A 22068-nucleotide genomic window follows, 5' to 3' on the forward strand; every position below is an offset into this window, starting at 1 on the left:
GGTGCCGGAGGGGGGGGCGGGCCGAGTGCTGCGGCCGGAGATGGTGTCGGCAGCTGCGGCGCTCGGCGGCGGAGGACTCGGCACTGAGGAATAGGAGGCCAGGCTGGGGTCAGGCGCCGGGCCGTCCGGTAAGCACAACCCCACACGAGTGGGAGCGACGACCGCTGGGAGTCCCTCTTCCCCCTTCGCCCTCCCCCCACAGCCACTGCTCCCCCTTACTCCTCTGTCGGTACCGGACACTACCCCCTCCGTACGGACGGCGGCCGTGCGGGGACACGGGGGCGGGGCTGCCGCCGGGTTTGGGGGCACCTGTCGGCGCTGCCCTCCCTACCCCTCCTCTTCTTCCCAGGCACCTGCTCTGGAGACCTCGGCTCGCCCCCGCGCGGGGGTCCCAGAGCGCCGGGGCCCTGGGGAGGGCGCGGCGCCTGAGAGGCCCGGGCCGTCCGTGTCCCTGCGAGCCCGACGGGTCCCGGGCCCAGGGAGCGCCTGGGACGGGGCCAGCCCTGCGAATCGGGTCCCCCGGGGCAGGGGGCAGCCTGGGCTGCTGTCCCGGGGACGGTGAAGGCCCCGCAGCTCCCTGCCCTGGGAGGCCGGCCTGAGGCAGGCTGGCGTTGGGTGGCTCCGGGGGAGGAAAGTCAGGTCTGAGTCGGTCGGTGTGCGTCTCTCCTTGTCTCTTGCTACCTCCGTGGGATTTTTTATTTCTTGGTTTCGTTATATCCTTCTTGCCTGGGTGTCTCTGTCTTTCTCCTTGGGGTTGAAACCTCTCTAGGCATGCTTTCCCAGCAAGTTTTCTTTATGCTGTTTCATCCTCTCTGGATTTGACGTAGTGTGTGGAGCCTTTGCCCTATCCAGGGTCTGGCTTAATTTTTTTCTCTTGATTTCAGTGAATGAATTGTACTCTTCCTTCCCCATCCCCCTCAGACCACATGATTAAGGTAGTTTACAAAAGATACACAGTAATTTATGATGCCCTGTTCACTGGCTCGTACCATCTAGTTAAAGTTGGAAGACGAGAATGCATTCATTAGCTTGCAACACTTACAGGTTTAGCTAGATTCTTTGCATACAGGGAAACAGTTTCCACCCCATGCTGTTAATGTCCCTTAGAAAAAATGCCAGAGGTTTGCTTCTGGGCAAAAACTAGAGTGGCTGTAAACAACGCCGTTTCTGACAACCCGTCGTGCTTGGGTTTTTGCTTTTGTTTTATTTCTTTTGAATCCAGCAAATGTTTATTAAAACTCCAGGCTACAAAGATTTTTAAAATGACACAATCTCTTGCGCTCAAGGAGTTTGCATTCTACCAAGGAGAAGAGGCAGCCTGGTTTAGTAGTTAAGAGAACTGGTTTAGAGGTCCTGCTTTTGGAATACTGCCCATGTCACTTAACCTCTCAGTATCCCCAGGCAACTAAGACTAGAGTTGCAAAGAAAGGTGTTGATCTGCATGAAGGCACAGGTTAGGTCCATTAAAAAAAAAAAGACTATGTGGACCCTCAAGGTCGTTGAAGGAGGGAGAGACGACTCAATTATAGAAGTCTTCCTGGAGGAGGTGGTACTTGAGCCAAATCTTGATGATAATGATTCTGAGAGGCTTGGATGAGGCAGTAGAGTATATTCTAGGTGTGGGGAATAGCTAATGCACGGGGTGGGAAATGCCATGTAAAGTGTAAGAAATAACTAGTAGTCCAATGTGACTGGAATGTAGAGAGCATGGTCCCTTGCCATTTGAAACATCGCTTTCTAAGTTACTTTGAGAAATGTATCAAGTTCCAAGGCACGGCATATTTCTACAGGAGGTTACAGTTTTTATTTTGCGTATTCAAGGTCATCACATAAGGCTGGCCAAGATAGCCTTTGTTAGCCTCTTAATAAAGGGGAATATCAGATTTATTTTCATAGCCAATTAAAATGTTTCACGAAAAAGTGATTGATACCTTTTTCTTGATCTTTTGAATTTAGTTGTTACTAAAAGCTCTCTTGTCTTTTATTACCATCTTATTGCAACTTTCATCAAAGGATGAGAGCCATAGGTTTTCCAGGTGCTTTGGTTGCTAAATGCTTGTTGGCAAATAGTTGATGTAGTGGAAAAGTGCTGGACTTGGAGTTTGAATCCTTCCTCAGACGTTAATAGTTATGTGACCTCTAGTGAGTTACCTAACCTCTTCTCAGTCTCAGTTTCCTTACCTGTAAAATGAGAATAATAATAGCGCCTACTTCACAGGGTTGTTATGAACATCAAATGAGATGCCATGTAAACTGCTTTGTAAACTTTTGGGTAGCTTTTATTACAGTACTTTTTGTTATTATTGAAAAAAGATAACGGTAAAAAGCTGTCTTCCATACTTTGTAGCATAGTATTATAAAAGGAACACTGGACTGGGATACAGTAGACCTAGGTTCTAGATTCAGTGCTGCTACTGACAAGCTTTAGGACCTTAATAAAGCAATTTAGTTCAGATTCAGCAAACATTAAGCACTTAATGTGTGCTAGGCACTCTGCTAGGAGCTGGGGCTACAGAGATAGAAGTCATCCAGACCTTGATTTCAAGGAAAAAGGGGTAAAGAAAAGTTACTTTCTTTTTCTGGACCTCAGTTTCCTCCTCTGTAAAATAAGGTGGTAACTACTGATGGTTTCCAATATTCTTTCCATTTCATATAATTCTAGAATCACAAAATACTTTATTTTTCAAGGGCATACTGAAAACACAGTTTTGAAATGGGTTACATGTGAATGACTGGGAGGCAAGCAATAGCAGACATAGGAAGATCTGTTTGGTCAGTGCCTTTGGGTTAACTTTAGTCTTAGCATCAGTCTCAGGAAAGCAGGTGTAAGTGCTGCTTATTTCACAGAATCTTAAAGAGTTGGTTTATCCATTTCATCCTGTCCTTGGACAGGAATCTGATCTTTCACAAAAGATCCCTAACAAGTGGTCATCCATCCTCTCTCTGCTTGAAAACTTCAGAGACAATAAGATCAAAGATGAAGCAGAGATGTCCATTGTTGCCATTATGCTAGCTATAGCAATAAGACCAGAAAAAGAACTAGAAGAAATAAGCATAGACAAAGAATAAACAAAACTATCACTTTTTACAGATGATATGATGGTTTATTTAGATAATTCTAAAGAGTCAGCTAAAAAACTAATTGAAATATCATCAGCAAAGTTGGAGGATATAAAATAAACCCACATATATCATCTATGTTCTGTATATGAAGACTTCAGAGATTGAAACTCTACTACTTCTGAGACACTTTGTTCCAGTACTGGACACCAAATGTTACGAAGTTTTTCCTTACATTTATCTTTCTCTCTGGAACTTTACCCTTTGCTTCCAGTTTTTCTCCAGGTTAAACATCTCCAGTTCAGTATGGCATAATATATAGTACCCTTACCATCCTCATTACCTACTGCCTTTTGTGTATAATTTGGAAAGCACTCATTAGATTTTGAGCTTGTTGAGGGCAGGGGATACTACGGTTTTCCTTTCTTTCTAGTCACAGTGCTTATCATAGTGTCTGGCACATTGGGGATTAGCAAATGTTTATTGACTTGATTGATGATCACATTTATGTACATTTTAAAAAATGTCCTATGTATATTCACTTTTTTTTGTTGTTTTGTTTTGTTTTTGTTGGGCAATGGGGGCTAAGTGACTTGCCCAGGGTCACACAGCTAGTAAGTGGTATGTGTCTGAGGCTGGATTTGAACTCAGGTCCTCCTGAATCCAGAGCCGGTGCTCTATCCACTGCACTGCATCCACTTTTAAAGAGTAAAAAGAGGTTATATTACTTTTTGGATATAACCCAATATGTTAGGAGGACTGAGACTTAACTCCCAGGATTATCACACTTCTGTGATTTGATTATTGGATTTAATTACCTTTCAGAAAACCACACAGCTGAGGGTTGTTTGTTCTCTACAGATCTATGTGTGTGTGTATATGTATATATTATGTATGTACATATACACACGTATGCACAGTTTTAAAGGAAGCATTTGATCTTTTAATTACATCCATTTAGTGGCTAAATGTAACCCTCCTGCTGGTGCCAAATAACTAATTTTATGCAGTATAGTATAAGCAACACTGAGGTCCTTGTAGCCTGCCAACAAATATTTGAATATTGGCTATATTTAAGGTGCTGTGGAGGATACATAAAGAGTTTATTATTTTTGCATTCAACAAACTTATAGTGTAGGTGGGAAGACATCAGCTATTACTGAGTGCAGATACTGGTTGGCATAATTATTTACAAAGCCTGGATACTTACTGATTTAGTAAAACATTGCCCATGTTTATTTGAATTTTACATACTTTTTACAGTAATTAGTTTGAGTGAATTCCTACCTAGACCTCACTAATCAGGATTGGAAAGAACACCAAAGTGAAGGAGTCTGTTCTAATTATTCAGCTTGGCTTCTGATCACTCTCCTCTTCCTTTGTATTTTTAGTAAATGACCTGCTGACTTAATATCCCTTGAGACAACATGTTGTTTTCCTATCTGCTATTTGGAACATTGGTTGGAAGAGAGTAATGCTTCTGTTGCTTTTGTTAGTAAAATCAGATATTTGTATTGTTCTATCTTAATTATAACTAGTCTCATACCCAACATTTTTAGTTAATTCACATTCCTTAAATGACTGTCTGAAAAGTTTCCGTATCTTCAGGAGATGTGCAATCATTTTATTGAAATGATAGTGTGAAGAATATATTAACCAAGTGGTTAAGGATTTTGTGATGTTTTGAAAGGATCACCCTACCTGGGCAGGAGACCTGGATTCAGATTTGAGCATTGCCTGTGTGATTTGAATTGAACATTAATTGAACATTAGTTGTGTGCTCTTAAAAGCTTCAGTTTCCTTATCTGTAAAATAAAGGTATTTTCACTACTTCCATACCACCAGGGTAGTTGTGAAGAAAGCACTTTCAAAACCTTAAAGTGATATATAAATGTGAGTAGTTATTATTACCCTCTAACTATATATCCCCTCTGAATGGAAACATTTATCAATGAGATAGCCCCTGTTTAACAAATGTTTAAATAACAAGCATAGTATATAGTGAGTCAGTCAATTTGTGCCTAAATTACTGTACTAAAATTTAGCTTTAATAGCTGTATAACAAATAAACTAAAATGTACGTTTTTCTGTATGTCTAGCACAAAAACTGAAGTGAGGCCACAATATCACTACACACATGGTGACACAGTCTTCCTAGAGAAAACTGGTTTGAACAGTGAATGAATGAATAAATAGGATAGGCAGAGATTGAGGCCAGCAGGGGGTGGGGGTGGAATTTTTAACAGATTAAAGAAAAATGACAAAAGATCATATTTTACAGACCGATTTTTGAGTGGGGAAAAATCCTATTTTTTAATTTAAATTAAATACTCATTTCTCAATTTCAGAGATCTTGTCTATTTCAGAAATCTTTAACATCTGTATCTATGTCTTTTTCCTCATCCTTTTTAAAGGTGGAAAGTGAATTTTGAGGGCTTGACAGTTTGGTGACAGAGGATTTAATTTCTTTGCTTGGAATACACGTTATGAACCCTTTCTGGAGCATGTCTACAGGTTCTGCACGCAAGGTGAATGTACTAATTTATCATGAAAATCGGTTTCTTTATATATCTGAGAACTGTACTAGAATCTACCATCATAAAAATAAAATGCTCCCCTTTAAGAGTTGTATGTACAAAAAATTGTGTTGGAGAAATCTTGGAGTAGTGACTAAACATGCACATTAAATGTATCTTACAGAGAAAAAATGGTGTCACAATTTTAAGAATATTATCTAGCTCATATCTACTACAAAAAGGTGGATTTTATATAACAACTTGGTAGCTACATCACAACTAAATTGAAACCCCTTTATTGTACATATTGCAGCAGGAGTTTGTGTGTGTGTTCAGAATTTCAGTGCAAGTTTAGGAAATCCCGAGGGAAGACCAGTCTGGTAGATTCTATCATACTTTATTTAGAATTGAAGGCTCTTATAAAATTTGAGGCCTCACTCATTCTCTCTTGTATGATTGAATGAACTTCAATAATGCTCTTCAGGGAGGACATACCTGACCCAAGGAAGCTCTGGGCTGGATAGTTTAGTTACCATGACTCATTTAGGCCTTTGTCTTTGAATAAGGGTGACAGTTATCCTGGTGATACTCAAAATAGGGAAACCTATCCATTAGGAACAGGATCAAATTCAGATTCAGGCAAGTGAGAAGTTAACTTCACTCTTTTGTCTCTAACATGAGTCCCCAACATCATCAGGTGGTAACTAATTTCCATTGTTCCCAAACTACTTACCTAATGTTCAGTTTCTTATTTGCCTTTTAGTACCATCTCAGTACAGGAGAAGTCCTCTGGATTTTGAATGGTGGTAGAATATAAATGTTTAGTAATAGCTTTACATATATTACAGCTACTAAAAGTAAACTTAATGGGAAACGACTAAATCATTTATGCTGAGGTTGCCTATAATTTTAAATCATCTTTTATCTTCATTTTTGACAATCAGTCATTGCAATTATAGTCAGTCTTGCAGGTATAGTGGTTTTTAAAGGATGGAGGGAGGAGGAAGTGAGGAAAGTTTTTCTTTTTTAATGTAATTTCAAATTATTTCACCTTGCATTTTTACTGTAAACAACCTGCTTGCTCACAGATGTCTTAAATATTTTTGATTAGTCTTAAAATTTTGTGAAAGCCCAATTCTAATTTTCAGATCATAGAACTAAAATTGCATATCTAAGAAGTCACATACTAGTATATCTGAGAAGTCATTCTACTAAATGTTCTTAAAATTCTCTCTTATAGCGATCTGATGGTGAAGAGAAGACAGTGACTGGGGACCTGAAAATTAGTCCGCCACGAACTGCTCCAAAGAAACAGCTGCCTTCTATTCCTAAAAATGCTCTGCCGATAACTAAACCTACATCTCCTGCCCCTGCAGCACAGTCAACAAATGGCACACATGCCTCTTATGGACCATTCTACTTGGAATATTCCCTTCTTGCTGAATTGTATGTTCTTCACAAACTGTTGGATTAAATTCTGAAGGGGGCCCAAAAGTAAATAATGAAGATTGTTTTGGGAAGGTTTCTAAATGTAGTTCCCATAAAGCCTTACATCTTTTCCAGATAAGTCTGAATGTGTGCTTGAAACTTTATTGCCAGTGATGTGATAATATACTTTTAGCTAAGGATGTGTTATGTTACCTGCATAGACTCTGTTAAATGTAATAGTTCCTAGTTGAGCTTATGTGTAACTGGGAAATAAGATTTAGAAGAAAGGTTGTTAATTTTCTAGTCGTTGCTAATGGGGCAGAAATTCTGCCTTTAGCATGCCTTTGTATTGGACTTTTAAGGCAAGGATCCAAATTATTCAGTGTTCACATAGGAGATTCTTGTGAAGGATATAATAGCCTTCTTTTAGCCTATAATCTAGTGAAGCAGTTTATTTTGGAAGAGAGAAAAGGAGAAACAAGAGGATCAGTGGAAAGCGTTTTGAACATTTTTTCTTACTATTTGTAGGACTGACCATAGGCAAGTGACTTTCTCTGGGGTCTCAGTTTCTCTATTTCTAAAAATAAGGACAAGTTAACTTGAGTTCCCTTCCAGCTCTAGATTGATCCTAAGGGGGGGTCACGAAAGTTCATTCATTTATACCCATCACTTAAAGAGTCACTGAAACAACTTGTCAGTAATATAATAGTTAGATTGATGCTTGAAATTCCATTGTAATTGTGATTGGGTGTGACTTAGTAATATTGGTCTATGTGGCTTTATAATAAGATTCTTGTTTCTTGAAGCTAGGCAGTTCTGTGCTAGAACACAAGCAGTCTCTTGATCTGGCAAGTCTTTGGCAGTTATGAGTGGTCACTGTCCTGTTGACATGTTTAGAAAATGAGCTATTTGATAAAAACGTAACTGCAAAAGTCTTTATTAAATATAAGCAGGTTGAAATTGAAAAAAATATGTAGTAGAAGAAGTAAAATAGGGGAAAGCAACTTATTTCCCACTGAAACCCAAGAAACCAAGCTTAATTTTTAAAAAGCCACTAGATACTTGTTAGCCTCCTGAGGGGGTCTGTCATGGTCCTGCCTGTACACAGTGCTTTAATTCAGTCACCAACAAGCATTTCTTAAGCTCGTACTATATGCCACATACTGTTCTGGGTGCAAAGAATAAAATAAACCCAACTTTAATTACAGAAAAAAGAATTGTCAGCAAGGGGCAGTAAATCAGATCATGATTTTTCTTCTCCTCCACTACGGACAGGCAGAGGTTCTTGAAGGCAAATGTCTTCCTTTTTTAAAAAAATGTTTTTTAAAAGCTAGTATTTTACATATTCATAAATGAGCTTTTATGTTTATAACAAGGCCCATAGATTTAAGTTGTCTGAGACTTAGCATCTCATTTTGGGGAGCCCTTTGCAACTTATGCTCTATAGCACCTCTTCTTATTAAGCACTTTGCAAATTTAAAAGCTCAGTTTTATTCCAATGCTGGTCTCTTGCTCCTCGCTAATTTTCAGAGCTGTGATGAGCTTTAAAATGTTAGCTAAATAGGAGATACCAAGACATAATTCTTTACTCTTTAAAAGGAAATGTGAATTACTTGTTTGGGGATGTTTCTATGTAGATATGTTCTACGTCTTTCATGTTGAAACAAGAGTCATTTAAATATAGTGTAATTATCTCAAATTTAACTGGAATTAGTATGTCCAGAATTTATTTCTATTTTTTTATTTTTATTTTTTGAATTTATTCATTTCAACAAGTGTTTATTCCACACCACTCTGTGCGAGGTACTGACTTAGAAGGTTATGTTGTTCAGAGACACTTAAGGACTGAATGTGTAGCATTTTGGAGAGAGGCAGTGCCTTTCATCAGTTAAACTCATTCTTTGCATATTTCCATTCCAGAACTAATTTCTTAATCTGAAGTCATTTTCCAGGTCATGCTGCTCCCAGTGATGTTCATTTATTTTGGTTTTTTCTCCCATTTAGGAAGTAGACCAATTAGTTGGGCACTGAAATCTATATGTGCTCTCCTAGTTATGCAAAAGCAATGGGCATGTTCACATGCTAACCTAGGACCTTGTTTCCCATCTTCTGTGTAGTTTGGCCTCAGTCACCACTATCATATTGGCACTGGCTACCCTATGTTGGTAATTGTCTGGTGTGTACCCTAGCTGATAAATGAGTATGAGGTTGCCATCTGTAAATGCAGTTTACATTCATATTAATGTTTCCATCTAATACTTCCATTCTAGCACCTTGGTTGTGAAGCAGAAGTTGCCTGGTGTCTATGTGCAGCCATCTTACCGCTCTGCATTAAGTAAGATATAGATTCTTTCTTCTCATTTCCAATAGAGTCACTTTTTTTATACAAATTTCAGACATATTTTTCTTTGACAGTGTGGTTTGGAGTAATATTCATACGGCATGGACTTTATCAAGATGGAGTATTTAAGTTTACAGTTTATATCCCAGATAACTACCCAGATGGCGATTGTCCGGTAAGTAGTAAGAAGCTTAGTATCTGCCAATCCATGTTGTTGCTTGTTTTGTAGACTTACTGGGGGCTAATTATTCACTTCCTGACTTAGTACTTAATGTTTCCGTTTTCTAAAAAGCTTATCTTTTCAATTTATCCCAAAGTGGTATTTACTACTTTGTTATATTATGACATCAAATATTTGAAAAGGAATCAGACTTACTCTGCTGGTTTCAGGGGACCAAGGTAAGAATAATGAATGAGTATTTGCAGAGGCAGATTTAGGCATGATGTAAGGGGAAATGTCCCTAAAATTAGGTTTGTCCAAAAATGGTGGGAAGAGCTGTCACTTTATTCCTCACTTCAAGTCTGACAACTTATCGCATATATTGTAGAAAAGATTATTGTTCAGGTATGAGTTGAACTCAATGGCCTTTGAGGTCACTTCCAGTTCTGAGGTTCTCTGAGCTCAGTGTATTCCTCTTACTCTGAGATGGTGTACTAAGACATTTACTATGTGATGGGAAGAACTGTGTGTGCCACTAAAATGACTTTGCTTTTATAGTGGTTTTTTTTTTCAAACTTCTCAACCTCTGCTTAAAAGGAAAACATTAAAAGTAAGAATAACGGTGTCCCATATTTACATGTCAGCTCTTCTTGAGTTTAACGATATAATAATATTCTTGTTCTCATTTATTCTTCTGTGTTTTTTACCTTCCTGGTCTGATAAATATTAATGTTTTAATTTGTGCCATTTCTCTAAATTGGCTTTTCTCTCTTTAAATCTAGCGCTTGGTGTTTGATATCCCCGTCTTCCACCCACTAGTCGATCCCATCTCAGGTGAATTGGATGTGAAGAGAGCATTTGCAAAATGGAGGTTAGTACTTTCTTTCTTAATGATAGAATATTGCTTGAGAAAGCCTTGGTAATAACTTCCCATTCCCCTTTTAGGAGGAACCATAATCACATTTGGCAAGTACTGATGTATGCACGACGAGTTTTCTACAAGATTGATACAAGTACCCCTTTGAACCCTGAGGCTGCAGTATTGTATGTAATCTTTTCACAGTGTTCACAATGTTGTATGATGAAATTGAGTATTAAGCTATATTTACTGAGTTGGAAATTTTTTTTTCTAAATATAGGTATGAAAAGGATGTTCAACTTTTTAAAAGTAAAGTGGTTGACAGTGTCCAACTATGCACCACTCATTTGTTTGATCAGCCTAAAATAGAAGATCCCTATGCAATTAGGTTAGTATATGATGCAGATAAGTGACATTTTATATCACTACATTGTCATGTCATCCTCACATGGTCCTAGGATAGCTGTCTGCTTTAGGCAGCCAGGTAGTGTAGTAGATATATTGAGTCAGGAAGACCTGAGTTCAAATCCAGGCTCAGATATGTACTAGCTGTGTGACCCTGGGCAAGACATTTAATCTCTGTTTGCCTCACTTTCCTCACCTGTAAAATTGGGGATAAGAGCACCTACCTCCAGGGGTTGGTGTGAGGATCAAAAGAGATAATATTTGTAAAGTTAAGACCATAGTTAAGACATGGTAGGTACCATATAAATGCTTATTCTCTTCTTTTTTTCCTGTTTCCTTCCCCCCACTACTTTACAAGCATCTGTGTAATACTTTGGTATTTAGTTCCTTTATTACTTTGTCCTTGGCTTAGCAGGTGATGTTTAATCCCTGGTAGCTAAAGGGTTTACCCCCTTCCTATGTGGGAAACTACATATCGTCATGTATTTTGTGAAAAAACAAATCTGGTTTGGCTCCATGAATTTGACAATTTTACCATTCATTTAGTAAAAACTAGTGTCAAAATTAATTACCTTTGGTGCCTTGCACATTTATAGGCATTCAGTTACTGATCTTGTCATGAAGTCAAGACAATCAGTGATTTTGTGAAGAGATAGTGTAAACTAAGAGTAGTTCAACTCTTTGAAGACTTCAGCAGATCATTTCTTCTGTAGTCTCAGATCTTACCATTAAAATGTGACTTCATACACGTATAGTATCTTATGCTATGGTAGATATTTTCATGAATTTTTGAAGCCAAAAATTTATTACCTAATGGCTAGGCCTTTCTAACCTCAGACATCAGACCTATCTTTGTAGCCTTTCCAGCTTGTTAGGACCTGCCACCAGCATAGCCTTCAGGGTCAGCTCCATGTCAGTGCAGCACTAGGGAACGGTTTTGACATAATTTCAACAATTACAAATAATGCTTTGCAATTATTGATTTTTCACTCTCACAAAAATTTCATATAAAGAAGTGGGTGATACTTGAGACATCATTTAATTTCTCTCCTTCGTTTTACAGATGAGAAAACAGATGTCTAGGGAAGCCATTGTTGACCAGTTACAGAGCTAGTTAATGATGGGCAATTATTTTGGTGTTCTGTGATGCAAAACAAATCATTACACATCTTTATGTTCCTTAGCAGTACCTTTAGATGTGTAAAGGGCACTGTAAATAAGTCCAACACTTTAGAGTTATTTTCCAGAAATCTTATAGCCCTGAGGGAGGGGAAGAACACTGTTTTTAGAATATCAGTTGAGAATATGAATATTCTAGCAAATGAACTGACATAGAAGGCTAAAGAAATCAGAAGCCATGCATGTTTTTAAAGTCTTTGAATCTTCTTTCCCAAAGTTTTTCTCCATGGAATCCTTCTGTACATGATGATGCTAGAGAGAAGATGCTGACTCAGAAAGTAGGTAGAAGATTTAATTCCTAAAAACAAATTTTTAAGTTCTTTGTAACCTGAGACCAGCTCAGGATTTACTTTTACATTTTTCTTTATTTTGAATAACTTTTTTTTAGAAAATGAAATCGTACTACATATTTTGGGGGAAAAAATGAAAAGCTATAGATTTCTGTTTCTGCCTGCCTTTTCTGTAATTTTTAATGCCTTGTTTTTTTATTATGCCTAGAAGAAGCCAGAAGAACAGCATAGTAAAAACCTCCATGTCGCTGGCCTGTCATGGGTAAAGCCTGGCTCAGTGCAACCTTTCAGTAAAGAGGAGAAAACAGTAACAACTTAAATGAATTTCTGAATACTGGTGCACTGAGCACTTTTCTGCTGGTGAAGGGAGAAGAGCAGGAAGAAAGTTTTCTGCTGGACTCTGGACTAGTTAAGCTGACCAATGGCCGTGACTGTAAAGAGTAAAACTGCTCAAACAAAGACTGATTTTTGGTGTTTTACATATACATCTAGGTTCTAACAGAATTTTGGAAGACTTCTCTTTAAATAATGCAATACTTCTGTTAGAAGTTTCTTTAGGATGGTTGTCTAGTTGAGTACTCCAAATTTTTGGGGATTTTTGAAGGGGCTTTTAAACTTATTTTTCTTCCCAGAAATAGCCTTTTTTTAAAACCTAATTGGCTGAAAGATTAGCAGGAAATCTGATGCTGAAGGCAAGGTAAGCTGCATTCATTTCAACTAATATAGCAGACAGAGTTTAACACTATTTAATGGTCTTGAAATCAATGGTTTCAATTGTAAATATGCTAGAATGTGGAATTGTATATAGAACTGGTTTAGTAACTCAGCACTTTTAAGTGAAAGATAAACTGAGACTGCTAGTCTTAGCCTACTGTCTTACTGATTTACAAGTTGATATTGTCACTGAAGCATACATTAGTCCGATGAAAGGAGACCAGAACACTATGATTTGTAGTTTTTTGGTGTGTTGTTTTCCCCAAAGCAAACTACAGTTGTATTTTTTTTAATGGTTATGTCTTTTGGGGATCTTTAAATAAAAGGTTCCTGATGGAGTCAAAGGTATTTTAATGACACTGAGGTGCCTACTCTGCTAGTATGACTAATGTGTGTCCAATAGTGACAAAATAAATTGGAAAAAAATACTTTTTTTTTCTCTTGTCATTTGTTTATATTATGTGGGAATAAATTAAACCCAAGGTTTGTCCTGCCTTTTTTTCCCAACAGAAGACTCCGAAGATCAATTTATAAATGCTTTTATTGAAAAATACACTTGTAATATTTTCATACAAAATTACAGTAGCAATAGGTAAGCATCTTGACAATTTTATAAATATTTTTACAGACACTATTCCATTTGAACAGTGTTAAAAAAAGTTCCATATTTCAGACCAGTATGAAGTTACTCAGTAACTTGTTTTATACTAATTCAATTTACAACTGAATTATATCTTCCTAATAGATTATTCAACTTTGAAACTGAACAGGAATGATTAATAAAGGTTTATCATTCAACTGCTATTAGCATTTAATATTCCTTAATTTGTGTAAGCGCTAAAAGTCTGAAAATCTAGATTCTGAACTCGATCCAGTTTTTCTCACCTGAAGGTGTCGGGTATAAGTAGTAGCATATCCAACGCTATTTAGAAATTCAAATTAATAGCTGCAAGTGTTTTTGGGATAGCTACCTCCAAAGACAAGAGATCATAATTCTTCTGATTACCTCATAGGTCAACTTGATTTTGGACATTTTAAACTAATTTCTGAGATCAAGCAAAATTAGAACTCCCCTACCTAAAAAAAAGCTAAAGGAATTCAAGCGCCCACAACTGTCAAACTTAAACAGTTTTAAAACGCTGCTTGTTTGTTTTTTTTTTTAAATAAATACAAAAAGGTCAGATTAAAAAGAATTTTTAATGTTTATCCTGGAGAGAGTTCTGAACTTAACCATCACATTGTAGAAAGTGCCATTGCAAGTATACAGCAAAAAAATAACTCATCTGGGTTATAAAATCATGCTTTTTACAGCCCTAAAGTGCCACATCTTATACAAGTTCACTTTCACACATTGCACAGATACATAAAATAATCACTGCAAAGTGCCCAAGAATTTTTAAAAGCCCACCACATACAGAGTTCTTAAGGGAATAGGAGACATATTAAATAATCCTCGATAGTTATCAATGGTGTTTTTCCTGTCCATTTTCCCTTAGGGTTGCATAAATCCTCTATTCATGCAAGTTTACCCTAAAACTTTCAACTATGTACATGTTTGGGGTGAGGCAGAATAGGGAGGAATGAGTTTGAAATGTAGCTTCTCTGATACAGTAGCTACTTATTAATATTACTATTAAAAACACTCCTAAGAAGAATATTCTGCAGATAGGAATAGGTTTACATAAAGGCTTCCCTGGAAATCTCTTATAAAGAATCAAAATATGGAAGCTAAGTAGCCTTTCTCTGGGGACTGTGGCTGTGTAGACTTGAGGAAATAACATTAGAAAGCTTCTTGGGTATGGCAGCTGGACTGAGCATATACTTTATAAGCAAAGTGTGAGAGATTTACAGTCTGCTGGGAAAAGAATCTCTCAGTTCTTTAAACAAGACTTGATGGTTTGGCTGGACTAGGTTACGGGAGAAAGCCCCATGCTTTGGCATATCTTAAATGCTGCTGCTGCAGTAGTTTTTGAGAAGACAGCTTCAAAACAAGGGACTAACCTTAATGGGTCCCTCTGTCATTAGCCACATCTTGTAGGCGTCGTAGTAAGGCCGTATGATTTTCTGGGCAAATCCTTTTAGCTGGTGATTCGCTTCCATCTTCTAAAAGAATGCCTCTCTTCTTGGTCGGAGTTTCCCCAGTTCTTATCATACTGTTGATCTCTTTCAGCCTCTACATTAACAAAGAAGATATGTAATGTGCTGGTAATATCATAGCTCTGTAAATTCAGATTATTCCTGGTAACTAAGATGTTTAATCAAAAGTCCAATCACATTTGTGGGGTTTTTTCTTCGCTAATTTTAACGCTTTACAAATGGTAAACAAACATAGTGGAGTGGAGGAAAAGATAGGGGAGGACACCATCAAAGCCTACTAATTAAGATATTTTGGCTTTTAATTTACCTTTAAGTAGGTTTCCATGGGAGAAAGAATTATGAAAGTGATTTAGAAGACTTTGGAATTGTGAAGGGCAGTCACTGAATTTGGTGGTAAAGGGGAACCTGAAAGGATTTAAGAAATTGGAAAAAGACTCCAGCTAAAGGACAAAGAAGCTGGTGGGGTTGTCAGGGTGTAAAGCACAGTGAGAACTCCATAATTTTCCACAATAGCTAAACAGGGGCTCTATTAGCAAGAACAATAAAGATTAAGGAACTCATTCCCATCAAGTAGGGAGAAAAGGGTGAAATGTTCAGCAATGCACATAGTATTTTTATTTCTGTCCCAAATGATTTGTCTCTATGTTCAAAAGTTCAGGTTGGTCTCCCTCCTAGAAGTGAAGGTGGTAGAGTGAGGTGATTATGGAACTCCTCGCTGGGTCAAGGAGAATAAAATGTTCCTGAATAGAGGGCTCCAGTGTGCAATGAAAGAATCTGAAAAGAATCCTGACCAATAGGTGAAAGACTGTCACACTGGAAAGTAGGATCACAAAACACCTAGATCTAGGAGAAAGAAGGTTCTTCCCCAAAAGGCACTGGATGCTTTGAAGAAGCAGCTGTTTGTCCTTCAAGGAATGATAATATGGAACCATATGCTCTCAGAAGAAGGACTCAGTAAGAGTGGGAGGAAGAAGACAAGTAGTAGCAGTTGGTATGGTAACTCCTTTCTGAGAATGCTGAAGTAGCTAATTGTCAACCTGATAACACTATAAAAATGTGTGCTGTTTTCCCAAGGCACATTGGCAAGATGTGACAGAGTTCTAGGACTTATAAAGTCAGATGACTACCCCCCTACTTCTGGTGGTACAGGGTGCTCATGGTAGTACCAGATGGTCTAGAAGGTGTAATTAAATATGCAAAATACTTGAGCATGAAACTGAAGACCTTGGGGACACAGGTGGTATTTGTCATCACTACTACCCCAAAAGGCGAGAGACTGAGAAAAGGCAGATCTGGAAACAAATAACACTATACACTTTGGTTTGATAACAAGATGTAGATTCCTGAAACAGGAATGATAGGTGCTTGGACTAGGACTAACTATACCTAATAAGGGTTGCTAAGAATGTATTTGCCTCACGTCTTGAAAATCTAATCAAAAGGGTATTTAACTTGAAAGGGAAGGCTGAGGCAAACAACTGCCAATGTATACCCACCAACATATAGGATGGGAGTAGCCACAATATAGGAAGAATGGCAGTAGACATACCCAGAAGTGCATGAGACAAAAATCCAAGAAAAGGTGCCAGTTGAAAACAAAGCACTTGTTTTAGCTGCCTATAAAAAAATACACAAAATACAGATAAGAAGCAACATGAACTATAGATTCTAATATAAATGCAAATTTGGCCTTGCAGGTATCACTGAGATTTGGCTTGTTGGGACCCTTGACTAAAATATGATTCTGAAAGGATATGCCTTAATCAAAAGGAACAAAATGGGGAAGGGGAGGTGGAATGTTAAGAAAAATTTCATGAGCAAGTCTAGGAATCAGAGGAAACTGTGTGATTATCAATGGAGACACAATACAAGTAGTATCGTCATAGGAGGATGCTTCATACTGCCTTTGTAGAAAGATATAGTAACTGAGAAGCCTAGCACAAGAGTGATGGGGATTTCAATCTTCCAGATAGTGGAGCAGTTAATAGTTTTGCAAAGAAGTTCAATTTCAACTTGGAAAGTGGTCTCTGGTGAAGTGTCCCAGGAATCTTTACTTGGCTCAGTGTTGTTTCACAGTTTTATCAATGATTTGGATAAAATTATAGCTAGCATGCTTATTACAGCTGGAAAGGCTGGCTAGACTAAACACCAAGTCAAAGGTAACATTTCAAAGTCTAAGGGATCAGTGTTAAAGTTTTACACTTGGTTTCAAAAAACCATCTTCAAATACAAGATGGGGAAGGCACAGCTATATGGTTCATATGGAAAAGATGTAGATGACTTAGTGGACTTCAAGATCAATGAATCACCTCTGTGATATGGCAGCCAAGAAAGCAAACCGTTTTAGGCTGTACTAAGCAAAGCAACGTTCAGTGCTAGGGAAGCGATGTGGCCACACTTAGGCTATGTTCAGTATGAGTATCACATTTTTACATTACATTACATTTTAAGGACATTAATAAGGCATCAAGAGCAAAAGTCTTATACCTTTTCAAAAATCTGATGAAACATGGACACTTCAGAACAATGTTTTTAAAGACATAAAAGGCACGGGATTACAAAAGAAGACAATTATACTGAAAATATAGTTCTCAAAACTTTTTTCATAGAAGTTCACAAAATGTTTTTTTAAAGGAAGTTGATCAGTATGGTGAAGGGCCTCCAGATCAACTGAAGGAACTAAGGATTTTTATCCTGGAGAAAAGATTAAAGGGGAAAAGGGAGAATACATCATAACTCTTCAAATATTTAATGGGTTGTCATGGGAAAGGCGGCTTTGGCTTATTTTGTTTGGCTTTAAACAACAGAGCTAGGTGCAATAGAAGGAAACGGCACAAGAAGATTTGGTTTTATGCAAATTAAAGAAGAACAGAGGTATCCCAAGGCCAAACGGATTGCCTCAAACAAAAGCTAGATGATCACTTTTCAGGTATACGGTAAAAGGAATTCTTGCTCAGGTATGAGTTGGACTAGATAGCCCCTGAGGTCTGTTCTATCTTTGAGATTCTGTGATAATTCTTTGTCACAGCCAAATTTATAATTTCATTCAAGCCATGATTGTCTAAGGATGGCTTCTACTGCTGGGCACCTGCTACTCTGCCTCCCTGTTAATAGTGATTGGGTCTGTGTTCAGCACGAAGCCCTTAAGTCTTTGTAGCATTGGGCACATAGAATCTAAGGTTTCAGGTAGCTCTCACCTTTGAAGGACTACTGCTGAAGTAGTAGAAAATCTTTTCCCGAGGAGAGAGCATCATTTCGTTCTTATGAGGGGAAATGTAGACAGGGTGATTCTGGGACAACTGTATTCGTCGAGGGGAGCCTGTTCTCACAGATGGGTAGGGAGAAAGCGGAGGAACATCAGTCTGTTAAATAAAGAATCATAAAACTGGTCAGTGCCTGTTGTTCTCAGACAGGCAAACAAGTAGTAACATCTAAGCTAATTCTGTTTCATTTTTTTGTTAAAGTGACACAAAGGCAACACATCATTCTGTGTGGGGAAAGTCACAAGACTACATTAGCACTCCTGTCTCACATAATGAGGTGGCCTTTCTTCTTGCCAAAGCAAACCCCCTCCACCCGCACAAGTGATCCATGCCATCCAGTCTTCTCTATCAGATCACTCCGATCATCTGCACTCTCACTTATTTTTAATCCCTCCCTGTCTAAAGGATACTTCCCTACTACTTACAAACATGTCTATGTCTCCCCAGTCCTCAAAAAACCATCACCTCATCCACCCATCTGGGCTAGTTATTATCTCTCCAATTTGTGGCTTAACTCCCTGAGAAGCCCTCTATTTCCTTTCTTTTCACTCTCTTCTTAATTCTCTGGCTTCCAAATTCATCATTCAACAAAAACTACTCTCTCCAAAGTTACTCATGTCTTAATTGCCAGATTAATTAATTGTTTGTCCTAATTGATTAATTGTCTTTTTCTCAATCCTTGTCCTTCTTGACCTCTCTATGGCCTTTGACAATACTGATTACTGTCTTCTCCTTGATACTCTCAATTCTCTAGGTTTCAGTGACAGTTTTCTCCTGGTTCTCCTCCTATTCCTTAATCTCCTTTCCTGGATCCTTCATCCAAGTCACACACATTAACCTTGAGTGTTAGTTGCCCCTAAGGCTCTGTTCTAGGCCCTCTTCTCTTCACCTTCTGTGCTATTTCTCTTGGTGATCTCATTAGCTTGGATTCAATGATTATCTCTTTGCTGATATTCTATCTACTTATTCAGCCCTAACCTCTCTGTTGACCTCAGATGAGTCTCACATCTGCAACTGTCTTTTAGACATTTTGAACTGGTGTTCAATAGACATCTTAAACTGATCTTGTCTACTAAAACTGAACTTGTTATTTCCCTTCCCCCTGCCCTCCCCTCTCCACCCTTCCTAACTTCCCTATTACTGTTAAGGATACTACCATCTTGGCCCTGGAGTCAGGAGGACCTGAGTTCAAATCCCACCTCAGATACATAACACTTACTGGCTGTGTGACCTTGGGCAAGTCACTTAACCCCAATTGCCTCATCAAAAAACAAAACAAAACAAATTATACTACCATCTTCCTAGTCTAGAAAACTAGATATCATTCTCAATTCCTCAGTCTCACTCCCCAGCTCCCATCAAATGTTGCCACATCCTGCCAATTCTATCCTTATAACTTCTCTTATATATGTTCCATTTTTAATTCTGACACTGGCACCACCCTGGTGCAGGCCCTTATCACCTAATTCTTAGATTACCGCAATAGCCTCCTGGTTGCTCTTCCTGCCGAAAACATCTCCCTACTCCAGGCTAGTTGTCAAAGTGATCTTCCTGAAGAGCAGGTCTTACCATGTTACCACCCTACTTCAATACTCTCCAGTGATTTCCTATCACCTCCAAGACTAAATATCAAATCCTCTGGTATTCATAACCCTTTATAATCTGGCCCGTCCCTCATCTCTCCAGTCTTCTTTATATCTTAGAAGCTCCTCTTCTCCCTCTCTCCGTTCACCACCCTTCCTGCCCAAGTACTCTGTGATCCAGTGACACCAGCCTCCATGCTTTTCCTTGAACATCACACTCCACTTTCTCCTCATCTCTTGGCTTCCATGGTTTCCTTTAAATCCCAGCAAAAATCTCACCTTCTGTAGGAAGAGTTTTATGATTCCCCTCCTTTCTGTAATCCTCTTGATTTTCTCCACATTATCCTGTATATATCTTGTTTGAACATAGTTTGAATGTTGTCTCCCCCCAATAGACTGTGAACTCCTCAAGAGCAGGGGTTGTCTTTTGTCTTTCTTTTGTGTCCCCAGTACATAGCACAGTGCCTGGCACATAGTAAGTGCTTAATGTTTATTGCCTGACCAATAAGAAACATTCTGTGCTACTGCAGAATATAGATGGGGATGTATACCACTTTAACATTTGTAGAGCACTTTACTATAACTGTAAGTACAGTACTACAGTAATACTTCTGTCAAACTTGCCTGCATTCCCTTTTAATAAATCTCTCTTAATTTTCCAAATTAAAAGAGAAAACCCACAGAAGATAATTCATTGCTGAAAATCAGTGAAAATAATAGTTAAACTTACCTTGTTTGCCTGAGAGTATTTCCGGGCAAATGTTTGAATTTGTTCTACGTAGATATTGTTGTAAAACTGAATGAGATCTCCCCTCTCTTCCTCTTCAATGTCACTGTTGGCACCAGTGAGACGAGTCGGAGTTGGAGGGGCACTGTTGGGCTGTGGAACTGGCAGAGTACTACTAGACCTCATGACTGGGCTGGAGTCTCTGCTTGCTGGAAAAGATGTAATAATAAAAGGTATTACATAACATCTTGCTAAACCAATCTGGTAATCACAGGAGACTTTTTATACTATGTCAGAAAAGAACATCTGCATTAAAGGGTAAGTTTGACTTGTGTTTATATCCTCTGGCCCTCTGGCCCCCTGGTATGTAAGAGCAGCTGTTATTCATAATATATCATACCTGTAAACTTTTTACTACATTATAACAAATCAGTTACAGTCCCATGTAACGCAGTTAATCTTATCCAAAATATTTTTTCATCTTTTATAACTAAAGCACTTTTGATCTTCAGGTAGCAAACTGGTGAGCCACTTGTAGCAAATAATGTGCCAAATCCATTTACTTGACTGAGTTTTAAATGATCAGTTAGAAAGTGCTGTCCTCCTTCACCCTACCCCCACAGGATGGGTTTCAGTATTTTCAGGAGCCCCGGCCCTAAGCATATTGAATTACCTAATATTTCCAGCATTCTTTCCCCACTACTACTTGCCATAAAACCAGTGAACAGAAAAATTCCTATCAGATATCATCTTTGAACATCATCTAGAACCTGGCAGGAATATTTTTCATTGTCTAAAGAAGTTAATGTATAATTTTCTTTTCTACTGATTTGCTGGTCAAGGGAAGAAATTTCTAATTTTATAATAATTCATTAAGGTACTACTTACTTCTGTCTTTGTTCGCTTCTGTAGGGGAATTCTGGTGGCTTCTACTATCGCTGCTACCAGAATTTCTTCTTCTCCTTCTCTTTATTAAGACGCTCCTATATACCTATAGAGAGACTCAAAGAATTAAGATAACAAGTCCAATACCTCGTTCCAGGGTTCTTATAATAGTTCATGCTAACCTGAACCTCTCAATTTTCAAATTTACACACTAATCCATCATAATTGCTCTTAAGAAAAGGAAAATCCATTGATCTGATCAAAGTTTGTGACCATAGGTTACTTTTTGCCTATTTTTACACATCTAGTTAAAAAATGACATCTTGGTGGGGAAAAGATCATTAACAGGTTAATTTCCTAATTCATGGTAAAGTTAAAGAGACAACCAACCAACATCTACTTAATATGGCTGCCTTCTGAAAGCTCTTTGAAAAATAAAATTGCCACCCAAAACAGTCCTTGTTTTACATGGAATAAAGTTCCCAGTTATTTCTTCTGAGGAATTTTTTAAAGTGTTTTAAGTTATATTCTGACTTAATTGGCTGACTTGTATATTTAATA

At 38.2% G+C, this 22068-nt stretch overlaps 2 protein-coding genes across 3 annotated transcripts in view; one reads left to right on the forward strand and one right to left on the reverse strand.

The window, feature by feature from the left end:
* Positions 1–22: 22 nt before the first annotated feature.
* On the forward strand, positions 23–13380 carry AKTIP (AKT interacting protein). Of its 2 annotated transcripts, none has more exons than XM_020985184.2 (10): positions 23–128; positions 5475–5588; positions 6817–7022; positions 9275–9339; positions 9420–9520; positions 10288–10376; positions 10451–10549; positions 10645–10752; positions 12166–12226; positions 12450–13380. In XM_020985184.2, the coding sequence occupies exons 2-10, from the start codon at positions 5547–5549 to the stop codon at positions 12555–12557; spliced, it is 879 nt and encodes a 292-aa protein (XP_020840843.1). In that variant the 5' UTR covers positions 23–128; positions 5475–5546; the 3' UTR covers positions 12558–13380. The 2 variants fall into 2 exon arrangements, with proteins under 2 accessions (XP_020840843.1, XP_020840842.1); XM_020985183.1 differs by having other exon boundaries at positions 24–128; positions 12447–13380.
* Positions 13381–13475: 95 nt separating this feature from the next.
* RBL2 (RB transcriptional corepressor like 2) overlaps positions 13476–22068 on the reverse strand; it is a 42529-nt gene continuing 33936 nt past the window's right edge. The window contains 4 exon segments of the mRNA XM_020985182.2: positions 13476–15125; positions 18247–18411; positions 20626–20831; positions 21511–21613. Coding sequence (XP_020840841.1) covers positions 14955–15125; positions 18247–18411; positions 20626–20831; positions 21511–21613 — 645 coding nt within the window. The 3' untranslated portion in view covers positions 13476–14954.

This window comes from Phascolarctos cinereus, unplaced genomic scaffold (genome assembly GCF_003287225.1).
Source record: "Phascolarctos cinereus isolate Bilbo 61053 unplaced genomic scaffold, phaCin_HiC Scaffold_2;HRSCAF=192, whole genome shotgun sequence".
In the NCBI taxonomy this organism is placed as follows: Eukaryota; Metazoa; Chordata; class Mammalia; order Diprotodontia; family Phascolarctidae; genus Phascolarctos; species Phascolarctos cinereus.